Source organism: Castor canadensis, chromosome 5 (assembly GCF_047511655.1).
Source record: "Castor canadensis chromosome 5, mCasCan1.hap1v2, whole genome shotgun sequence".
In the NCBI taxonomy this organism is placed as follows: Eukaryota; Metazoa; Chordata; class Mammalia; order Rodentia; family Castoridae; genus Castor; species Castor canadensis.
Window position 1 is genome coordinate 2029336 of NC_133390.1, and position 11465 is coordinate 2040800.

Sequence of the window (11465 nt, forward strand, 5' to 3'; positions counted from 1 at the left end):
GGCGTGGGGCGGTGGGGGAGGGCCTGGCCTGGGAAGGAAGTCCTGCTCCAGCACATCTGTCCTCCTCACCTGCCCAGTGATGCTAGGGTGACTCCCCAGTTCAGTCCTCTGCCAGCTGATGGCAAACCAGGGGAAGAGAAGCCAAGTCCCCCAACATCAATGTCCCTCTGGCCACTCAGCATGAGCCATGGACCCTGTCTTGGACCCTGAAAAGGTATCAGCGGCCGTATTCAAGCCTCATCAGACATTCCCTGGTTTCTGGAGCGGAATGCGCCATAAAGGAGAGCCCTCTTGAACTTGACTTTTGCCTGCCCTCTGCTCCCACAGGCCAGGCCTAACTTTGCCTCTAGGTCATATTTCCTGCCCGCAGGTGTGGACTGTCTGCTCTCACTGGACCGTGAGATCCTCTGACCCCTGCTCTTCCAGCTAACAGGGAAGGTGTCCTCATCTTTCCCAGCCTGGGGGCTTGGAGCTACAGCATGGCTCCCTCCCTGCTCACCACCTCCCATTCAACCTCGTTTTTTATTTTATTTTTGGCCATGTTGGCTTAATCTCAGGGCTTCATGCTCGCTGGCAAAGCACTTTACCACTGGAGCCAGATCCCTCAGCCTTTGCTTTTAGTTTGGTTTTTGAAGAGCCTCAAGTTTTTGGCTGGGCCACTCCACCAGCCCTTTTTTGTGTTGGTTTTTTTTCAAGATAGGGTCTCGAAAACTATTTGCCTGGCTTCGAACCTTGATCCTCCTGATCTCTGCCTTCTGAGTAGCCAGGATTACAGGCTGGAGCCACCAGTGCCTGGCTCTACCTCCACCCTCTTGCTCCCACCTCTTTGGAGGCTGTGCCTGCTGTCCAGTGAGTGTGTATGTGTGTCTGTGTGTGTGTGTAGTGGGGGAGCAGATGGTGACGGGACACACACTTCCACCTGCTCACAGGGGACCACAGTCTCCAGATTGGACCTGAGGTGGCAGTGGGGTGCCACTTTGTTCTCACCCAGGCCTTCTAGGGCGGGATCTACCTCTCCACCTCCGCACCTCATCAGCACCTACCTGGGGAGAAGGAAGGTGCACTGCGTCAGTGGAGAGGAGAGCCTAGACAGCAGGGTGGGGTGGGATAAAGAGAGCCAGCAACCTTTGACCCAGGCCAAGGGTTCCACACAGCCTGACAGGTGCCAGAGAACACTTGGTCAGGAACCCAAGGGCCAACTCTCACTGGCTTTTCTTCCTTTCTCTTTCTTTTCTCTCCTCTCTCTCTCCTCTCTCTCCTCTCTTCTTTCTCTCTCTCTCCTCTCTTTCACTCTCCTCTCCTCTCTCTCTCTCCTCTCTCCCCTCTCTCTCCTCTCTGCTCTCTCTCTCCTCTCTCCCCTCTCTGTCTCCTCTCCTCTCTCTGTCTCTGTCTCTCTCTCTGTCTCTCTCTCTCCTCTCTCCCTTCTCTGTCTCCTCTCCTCTCTCTGTCTCTCTGTCTCTGTCTCTCTCTCTCTCGACAGTACTGGGGTGTTTTGTATTTGTTTTTAGCGGTACTGGGGTTTGAACTCTGGGCCACATGCTCCCCCCAGCCCCCTTCCGTTTCCAAACCCTGCAAGGGGTAGGAGCCGCTAGCCGGCCGGCGGTCGGGGAGGGATGGGGCTGGACCTAGGCTTGAGCAGCTTCCGTCCTCTCCTTCCCTCGCTCTCGCTCATTCATTCCCGGACGGTCTTAGGACCCCGTTCCAGTTCCCAGAGCGGGAGGGAGCCTGACGCCAGCTCCAGTCTCATCCTGACCCGGCCTCATCCAGGGAAGGCAGGACCCAGCACTGGGCACCGGGGAAGGGCTCAGCGGCCAAGCCCGGGACGTCCTGGCAGCACCACGTCCACGTCTCCGTCCCCCTCCCCGCCACCCCCTCCAGAGGCGCCGCCCTTGCCGGGACTTCCCCGGGGGCCGACCGCGCGGGTGTAGGTGTATCCCCGCCCCGCGCACCGGCGGATCCAGGCCCTGCCCAGGGTCGGGCTGGCCGACTGGCACCAGTCTGGGAAGGGCTTAGCTTTCTGGAGCCCGAGTGAGTCCTTCTGCTCGCGGCTCCCCGCCTCCGCCCTCCCCGCCTCCGCCCCGGGGGCGGTCACCGGAGGACGGGCCGAGGGCGGGGACCCGGCTGCACCCTGCCGGCTGCGCGCGGGGCGCTCAGAATCCGGAGCGCACTCAGAGCCCGCGGTCTCCGGCAGCCCCTGATCACCGTTGCCCGAGGTCCCCACGCTCCGAGGTCCCCGCGGCCCGTGGTCCCCGCGCTCCGAGGTCTCGGTGGCCCGAGGTCCCCGCGGCCTCGGCTCTCGCGCCCACCATGCTACTGAGAAGGTGAGCCGGCCTGTGGACGCGCCTTGCGGGTGCGGGGGGAAGAACGCAGACACCGTGATCTCAGGACAGGGGAGTCCCCGCCCGAAGTGAGGCCGAGAGTGTCCCATGGCGGAGGCCGCCGGCCAGATCCCGCGTGTCCCCAGCTCCCCGCGGCGGCCCACCTGGATGCGCAAAGGCGGGAAGTGCGCGGTCACCAGCCGCCCGGGCGTGAACGGCAGGGGGCGGCTCGGGGCCGGTCCCCCGGCTCCCGCGGATCCGGCGATACATGGGCGTACTTGGGGGCGGGTCCCGCAGGAGGAAGGGAAAGAGCGCCGGCTGGAAGCAAAATCCATACACACCCACACTATGGGCACCGGCCGCCGCCCTTCTCCCCCTACCCTGCTGATTTCCCATAAGAAAGGATGTGATCGGGTTTGTGGCCTGTTACACCTCAAAGGCCAGCTGGTGCCTGCTGCTTGTGACAAGGCTTCTACTTGGGGCTCCCCTCCACTCCCTCAGCAGACTCAAACTGGGCAAGGGGTTGCTGCTTGGAGGGATGATGGGGCCTGTGTGTCTGTGTGTGTGTGTGTGTGTGTGTGTGTGTGTGTGTGTGAGAAAGCTTTGCATCCTGCCTTTTTGCCAAAATACCTTCTTCAGGCACTTGCATCTGTGTCCCCCTTGGTGACCTGGCTAGGGCCTCTGTCCCCAGGTGTCCCACCCACATAGTCCCCCAGGAGAAAGGACAGGACAGCCTGCAGGCTGCAGGGTCCCTGCTGACCAGTGGCTGGTTTGGTTTGTGTGTGGATCCCTTGGCCTGGAGCAGACTCAGGTGTGACCCATCCCCAGTGGGCAGGGATTCCTGTAGCTCCCTGTGAGGTCCCCTGAGACACTTCCCTGGAGGTTTCCCAGGCAGTGGCTGGGGGAGGAGGATGAGGGTCTCCCAGATGTGGGAGGTCCAGATACATCAGAAGAGCGAGGCACACAGGCCCTATTCCAGGATGGAGGGAATTGGCTCCAGAAACAGGTGGTTTGGAGGTCTGGTGTAACCACTGTGACATAAGTGGCCCTGGCAGATATCAATGCCTCTCCCTGCCCACTGGGAGGCATCTTGGGTGATCTCCTACTGTAGAAGCATGTGGTGAGCTGTGCCAGGCACAGAGGCTCCCTGGCTGAAGATTCAAGGAGACTTGGAAGCTGTGGGAGGGACCCAAGCTGCTGGAGGATCTGAAACCTGAGGACCTGGGGACCCAGCAGATTTGGTTTTGGAATGATTCTTTTCCTCACCCGACACTGCTTCCTGTTGGGCCATCCAGCTGTTCTCTGTCTCCCTACATTTCAGATGCAGCTCTGCTGCATGGCCCTGAATGCATCTTCTCTCCAATTTCCTACAGTCTCTTGGACTCCATCCCCAGGGAGGCCACGCCACTGGGGGTCAGAGACCTTGGCCTTGTCAGTGGCTCTTGCCACCCTTTCTAATCAGTTTCCCAGGGGTTCTGGGAATTGCCAGGGCAGGGAATCAGCTCCCTGTGCTGGCTCAGCTCCTGAGTTTTCTGGAGAACGGGCCAAGGGGCTGCCTGGAAGGGGCGAATTCACCTTTGTGAATTTTGTCTCCTGGCCCTGGGGACCAGGCTCCTTCAGTCTGGAAGAAGCAGGTAAAGACTGAAGCAGGTAACTCACCTGTGCTCCTCTCATCTGCCTTTGTTTGGTTTTTTTTCTTTTTTCCAGTCCTGGCCTGCTCTTACTGCTGCTCAGTGGCCTGCGAGCTGGTAAGTTTGGGGTGCTTTACACTGGGGCAAGTCAGCACCCAACTCAGAGCTGAGCTTCCAACCCCCTTAGTTGCCACGCTGTGAGAGCCACAGACACAGGGCATTAGGAGTGGCCTTGCCAAAGTCTTTCCCAGAGGTCGTTTTGAGAAAGCTGGGCCCCCACACCTAGGTTAATGTGCAGAGTTGAAGGTCACAACAGGGAGCGCTTTCCCAAGATCTATAGGTCTTGCTTAATTTCATGCTTGGGGTGGGTAGAGTGTAGGTGTCTGAGCTGGGAATTTCCTGGCTGTTCTGGTCTCTCTTGGCCCCAGCCAGCCCCATAGAGCTCTAAAAGTCACCAGATTTGGGAAGAGGCAGGAACAGGAATAGGGCAAGACTTGAGGCCTGGCTGATCCTTCCAGCCCGAAGAGTACTGGAGTTAGGGGTCATGCATTTCTCCCTGACCACAATTATGTGGTTGTACCAAAAGTAAAAACCATCTGTATATGTTACATGACCTTCTCTCATGAGTACAAAAGGCATTAGAACATTGTTGAGACATTGTTTTCCCTTAAATGCCTGAATTTTAAAGCCTTTTTTAAAATTTTGCATTAATTATAGACTTCCAAGTAGCCAACGTAGTGCAGAGCAGCCCGGGTCTCCCTCCCCGCCCCCACTCGCCCAGTGTAGTCCTCTCTGTATGAGCAGCGCATTGTCAAAGCCACTGACATTAGAAACTGCAGAGCAGTGCGTGGCTTGCCATTGAGCGCGTGAGCCGTCCAGGACTCTCACCCTCTGGTGTATCTTATTAATAAACTCCTTTTCTGCTAACGAGTCAAGGGTTGGTGTTTGAGTCTTAAAACCCAGAAGTCTGGGTAACTTCATGGGCTACAGGTCAACCTTGGAAAATAAACTGTATCCTTTTTGAATTATGGCAGCTACTCAAGAAAAAGAAGTCAGAGCGATGGTAGGCAGCACCGTTGAGCTCAAATGCATCTACCCCGAAGAAAACAGTTTTGATTTAAATGACCTGTATGTCTATTGGCAAATCAGTGGGTCAAACACCGTTGTGACTTACTACCTTCCCAAGAACAGCTCTGCAGGCCACGAGAACAACCACTACAAGAACCGGGCCCACCTGTCGCTGGACAGCATGAAGCAGGGGGACTTCTCTCTGAGCCTGCAAAATGTTACGCCCCAGGATGCCCAGAAGTTCAACTGCCTGGTGTTTAGGGAATCCTTGCAGTTAGGGAAGATTCTGGAAATGGAGGTCAGCCTGCACGTGGCAGGTAAGACCATCGAAGCAGAGAGAAGTGATTTGAGAATGTATGAAGGGACCCCTCTCTCTGGCCCATTTGCTTAGTAAAGAAAAGCCTGCCATTGTCGTGGGCCTCTAATTACCTGTGAGACAGAACAGGACAAAGTTCACCCAGCTCGTGGGACACTTCTGTCACCTGGCTTCACGGAACCCATCTTGCTTGTCTTTTCCTTGAACTCTACAGCTCAACCCAAAGTGAATTTGGAGAGGGTGCTGGGTGGGACGTACCAAACGAGATCGGGGTGTAAAGGGATATCCTACATCCCAGGCTCAGGGTGCAGTGCAGCAGGAGTGGGGTGTGCCACCAGTGAGGAGGACTAGATTCGGACGGGAGTGCTGTCACTGTCTGCCAGACTCAGTAGCTCCTATTGGGGGTGTCTGGGAGTTGGGCTCTGGCATTACAGTCCTCGCTGGCTGCTCTGACCACCACCCACTTCTCTCCCATGCAGCTAACTACAGCCTGCCAGTCATCAGCACCCCCAGCAGTGAGTCCAGAGACCCGGAGCTTACCTTTACCTGCAGGTCCACGAATGGCTATCCGAGGCCCAATGTGTACTGGATCAACGAGACGGACAACAGCCCGCTGGACAAGGCTCTGCAGAACGACACGGTCTCTTTGAACTCACAAGGCTTGTACGATGTGGTCAGTATCCTGAGGATCCCATGGACCCCCAACATGAATGTCGGCTGTTGTGTAGAGAACGTGCTTCTGCACCAGAACCTCACTGGCAGGAGCCAGACAGGTGAGGCCTTGGGAGTGGGGGGCTTTGGAAACTTGAAGAAACTCTCAGGCAGCACCCAGAGTCCCCCCAAACTGTCTCGCCATCAGAAAGGTGGTTGAATGGGAGCGGGGAGGTGAGAGTCAGGCAGAGTGGCCATGAGAGAGCCCTCAGCTTCTGAGGGCAAGAATGGGGCTCTTGCCCAGGACACCTGCCATCAGTGTGGTGTTCACTTGCAGAATCAGGTTTGCTGAGTCCATTTTACTGATGAGGACTGAGGCGCTGAGGGCTGTGTTGCATCTCAGAAGCCACAGAAGGTCAGGATGGAGGCCCACACCTGTGGAACCCCCAGGCTCTCTGTCTCTGGACATGTGGCTCTGAGAAAACTGAGGCCCACCTGGAGAATCCAGTGGGGCCCGGCTGCTGACCAGGTCCTCTGAGGGACAGGTGCAGACCCGGCTTTTCCTAGAGGTCATAGACTCTCCCAGTCTCTCTCTGTCACCAGTGTAAGATGAGAAGCAAAAGGTTGAGGCAGGAAGTGCTCCACAATGTGGTGGGGGGTGGTCTGTAGGCCCTGAGGACTGCAGCAAAGGCAGTACTGGCAGGATCCACTACGTAAGCTGCAGGGCTTCATGTGAAACAGAAATGTGGGTGTCTTGTTCAGAAATGACTGAGAATTTGAGATGGTGGGCAGCATGTCACACCGAGTACAAGTCTTTCTGCGCTTGGTGCCCATGAAACCACATAGGTAGCCCACCTGAGAAGTGGCTCCAACCGTCAGGATCACCGACAGGGCAGGACCCCCTCATTCCTGAAATCAGGAATTCAGTATTTGTGATCTCAGAGGCTGCATGGACCAGGATGAGGGCTGCACCAGAACAATCTCAGGGCTGCCTGCCAGCCAGTGTTCTTCCTGGCAAAGCCGCCCAGCACCTTCTGCCTTGGAAGGTGGAACTCTATCTAGGGTCTCCCAGGGCCATGTCACAACCCTGGCTGCATAGTGTGATCCCTGGGGCAGTCTGTGAAGACCCACACTGAGACTCACTGGATCAGAACCTTCTGGATGACTCTAAGGCGAGTTCAAGGCTGACTCCATGGAGGTGATGGTCTTCAGGTGCATCTGGAGAGGGCATTTGTACCAAGCTCCCCAGGGATGGGCTGGTCTGCCTATGAGAACCACTGAGGACAAAGACATGAAACAGCAGGGTTTGGAACCTTTGTGCATTGCTGGGGAAAAGGCAGAATGGTGCCACTGCTGTGGAAATAGTCTGGTGCTCTTCAAAGTGCTAAGTTACAGTATGGGCCAGCAATTTCTCTCCTACAGATGCTCCCCAATACCCAGTACCTCAAGCCAGCACCTGTGAATGTCCACGGGTCAGTGATTCCCAGGAGCCAGAGAAAACATGCCAAGTGCTTACCACCGATGCGTGGATTCCACACTGTGCACTTAATTCAGCCATAAAAGGGAAGGAAGCTCTGGCTTGTGTTGCAACATGAGTGAACTCTAAAGATGTCATGCCGAGTGACCAAAGTCAGTCACCAGAGACCAGATGTCCAATTCCATTCATGGGACGTGTCCAGAAGAGACAATCATAGGGACAGAATGTAGGTTAGAGGATGCCAGGAGTTGGACACAAGGAGAGCGGGAGCTGACTGAGCTGGATACCGGTTTCCTTTTGGGATCCAGGAGAACCTGCATTTCCCACCACTGCCTTCATGGGCCTGTAAGATGAGCCCTCAACTCATCAGCAGGGTATTTTAGAAATCACAGTGATGTCAGTGTGGTTCTTTGGGATAAGTACTTCCCTCTGGGGTCCTCTTACTGATTGAAAAAACCTTCCCCTACAAGACTCTTAGTCTTGGGCCGTTTCTGTCTTTCTCACAGAACGTTCCAGTGGAACAGAGGGAAGAATCACAGAGACCCCAGACAGTCTCCAGAAGGAGGACAATGTGGTCATTTTCATCACCCTCGCTCTCCTGTTGGTGTCAGTGATAGTGGCTGTGGTCATCTATATGGGCAAAAGCAAATGTCCCCACAGAAACTACACAGGTACTCAGGAGACCTGGGTTGTAAGCATTTCATATTTTTTGTGCTGGCGTGAGCACTTTGCTTCTTAGGACTTCCTTCATTCTTCGAGATGTTGCTGTTGAGTGAAATTTAGGTGTTTTTTGTTTATTTGTTTGTTTTGGTGGGACTGGGATTTGAACTCAGGGTTTCATGCTTGCAAAGCAGGTACTCTATCACTTGAGCCACACTTGCAGTCCATTTTGCTCTGGTTGTTTTCAAGATGGAGACTCTCGAACTATTTGCCTGGGCTGGCCTCAAACCTTGATCCTCCCAATGTCAGCCCCTAAAGTAGCTAAGATTATAGGCGTGAGCCATGGACACCCACCTGAAATTTAGTTTTATAGTGACTATAGTTTTTAAATGTAACTTTATCTAGGTATGTATGTATGTATTTATTCATTGGCAGTACTCAGGGCCTCACACTTGCTAGGCAGACGCTTTACCACTTGAGCCACTCCACTAGCCCTGAAATTTAGTTTTAAAAACCATGAGTGTTAGCAACCGAACCGTCACAGCAAGTGGACTTGGAGCCTCCCCATCTCTTAGGCACCCTGCTCCCATGTGTTACCCTTGTGTTCCTGCTTTGTGGCTAAAACCACTTGCCCTAGAAACAACACCTTCCAAAGTCACACTGCTGATCTGGTCATGCTATGACACTCTTGTGTCTCAAAAGCAGGGTGGCCTGGGGAGCCCCTCATCTGTGATCCCATTTCCCATCCAGAGCAGGAGCAAGCAGGTGGGTGGAGATGCCTGGCAGAGGGAGGGGGCTGGGGTCTCTTAGAGCACCTGCCCTACTCTGCATGCCTCCCTGAACCTCTGGTTCCTCCTACAGGTGCCCAGGCTGCAACAGTGGTGTGTGAGCTCACAGGTAAGTTTGCCTCCCAGAGGAAGCAGGCTACCTGGGTGTGAGCTGGGCAGCATTGCTCAAAATCTTCAGTTGTTTGCCTGGTGATGCCAGAGACGTAGAGAAACCCAGTGACAAACGTGGCGTCCCACTGGCTGTGCCCTGTACACACTTCCTAATATTTCCTTTTGGAAATTTCTGAACAAATTCACAAGCCCCCAGGGGTCTAGGGCAGGTGCAAATCATACTTGCTTTTCTGCTGAAACAGCCATTGCCTTGACTTAGTTGGCCCCAGGCCCTGGGTGGAGCTGCGCACCCCAGTCTCCAGAGCAACAGCAGATACTGATTCCCATCCCAGCTTGGGAAAAACATCCACACATGATGTCGCTGGTTGCCCATGGGAGGTGTCTCAGGATGCAAGGGGCGAGGGTCTTTGCCACCACAAGTAGTGACTGCTCCTCCCTGGGCGTGCAGTCCCCACAGTGTGGTGCTGGGTTATGTGACTGACTGCAGGAGACTCTTTCATGAGGTCATGCCAGTCAATTTCAGGTCACTTTGGAACACCACTTGCTGAAAAGCTAGGGCTGCCTATTATTAATGTTTATTTATTTTTTTGATGGGACTGGGCCTTGAGCTCAGGGCTTCGCACTCACAAAGAGGCATTCTGACACTTGAGCCAGACCTCCAGTCCGTTTTGCTCTGATTATTTTGGAGATGGGGGGGGGTCTTATGAACTAATTACCTGGGATGGCCTCGAACTGCCATCCTCCAGGTCTCAGCCACCCAAGTAGCTAGGATTATAGGCGTGAACCACTTGGCTGCCTTTTCTTAACAGAACCAATGACTCCTGCTGGAGGGGGGGGTTTAATTTCCAGACCTTCTGTCTTTGCCATTCTGGGCCCTGAGAAGAGGAATCTCTGCCACCAAAATGAAAAGTAGAGCTGGGATGTGGTTCAGTGGTAGAGTAATTGCCTAGCGGGCTTGAGGCCCTGGGTTCCATTCCCAGCACTACAAAAAAAAAAGGGGGGCTGGCGCTTCATGTTCCTTTCCCTTCTCCCAAGACCATACTTAACAGGAACTCTCTGCACAGGACGTGGATAGGACTTCTGTGAGATGCCATCAGCTGGACGTCAGATGCAGCTTGAGAATGGACTCTGATAGGCCCGATGGCAAAGGGGACAAAATGAGCTGTGTGCCACCAACCAGGACAAAAGCTGCAGGCCTGGAGGGGCACAGGGGGCTGACCCCAGGAACGTGCCAGGCAGCACTGCCCCTGGTCCAAGTGACACCTTTCCAATGGGGTAACAGCAGCAGAACTCAGTGCCCCACGTGAGGGAGCTCCAGCCTCACCACCTGCCCAGGCAGGGCAGAGGAGCTGGCAGTGGGCTCTTCCCCAGCAAGAGCCCCAGTGACCTCAGAGCACCTGTGATCCGCACCTGGCTCTTGTCATTACCCCCGATCTGCACGGGGGCCATGGACCTTCGGGGGGGATGGAGGCTTTCTGAGACTAGAGGAAGGACGTTTGGTTTAAAAAGGAGAGTGAATGACCTGCTGTCTTCCAGAATGATCTGGAACCTCCAGCAGTATTTGGGGGAGACATAGGCGGCACAGGGCTTACTGGCTGCTGCTGTGCCCTGGGAGCTGCGTGGATGTGCACAGATATAGGAAACGAACTGCGCTGGAAGGGCTGCTGGACTCATTTACCTCTAAGATACTCAGTGGGAAGAAAACCTGACCTTTCTTGCTTTGGTCAGAAGGGACCTTGCCCTCTGAGAGGGCATGTGGAATTTTACCCAAAGAAATCCCACCTCGGGGCCAGTGGACAGCTGGGCACAGACGGGCTGTGCAGCGTGAAAGGGATGTGGTCCCAGAAGGCAAAACTCGGCTCAGACAAGACTGAAATGTGTGTGATAAAGAAATGGGCATCACCCGTGCGAGCAGGATAGCCCAGCGGCTGTGGGTGTCTCCTGTCAGCCACAGTGCTCTTTGAAACCACAGCATAAGGGCTGGTGGAGTATCAAGTGGTAGAGAGCCTGCTAGCAAGCATGAGGCCCTGAGTTCAAACCCCAGTACCAGCGATAAATAAATAAATAAATGAAACCACAGCATGAATCAAGGCTGGGAGAGGGCCCTACTCGATCTAAGCAGCCCATCCCACCTTCCTTGGGATCCCCGAAGTGCAGTGAAAATCTCAACTCTGCAGGTTCCTCAGAACCTTCAGGTGACAGGAGTCCTGCGGCCATGACCCCAAGCCTCTCAGGTCTCGTGTTGTTGCCCAGAAAGGATCTGGCAGTTAGTTTACCATTTCGCGGAGGCCCTGGAAAATTGGTGTGCTCACACCCCAGGGAGATGCGCTGCTCAGTGTGGCCTCCCCTCTGGGATAGAGCGTGACCCTGGCTGAGGGCGAACACCCTCCCCACTTCCAAACCTAGAGGCCTCAGTGGTCAGGGCCTGCATGTGACACGCATGGT

General features: G+C 54.9%; 1 protein-coding gene across 6 annotated transcripts; it reads left to right on the top strand.

The window, feature by feature from the left end:
- The first annotated feature begins 1940 nt into the window (after positions 1–1940).
- Positions 1941–11099, top strand: Icoslg (inducible T cell costimulator ligand). Of its 6 annotated transcripts, none has more exons than XM_074072534.1 (8): positions 1941–2321; positions 4026–4066; positions 4984–5334; positions 5813–6106; positions 7968–8132; positions 8824–8886; positions 8983–9018; positions 10056–11099. In XM_074072534.1, the coding sequence occupies exons 1-8, from the start codon at positions 2308–2310 to the stop codon at positions 10064–10066; spliced, it is 975 nt and encodes a 324-aa protein (XP_073928635.1). In that variant the 5' UTR covers positions 1941–2307; the 3' UTR covers positions 10067–11099. The 6 variants fall into 6 exon arrangements, with proteins under 6 accessions (XP_073928635.1, XP_073928636.1, XP_073928634.1 ...); XM_074072535.1 differs by having other exon boundaries at positions 8827–8886; positions 10085–11099; XM_074072533.1 differs by having other exon boundaries at positions 1942–2321; positions 10085–11099.
- Positions 11100–11465: the final 366 nt, after the last annotated feature.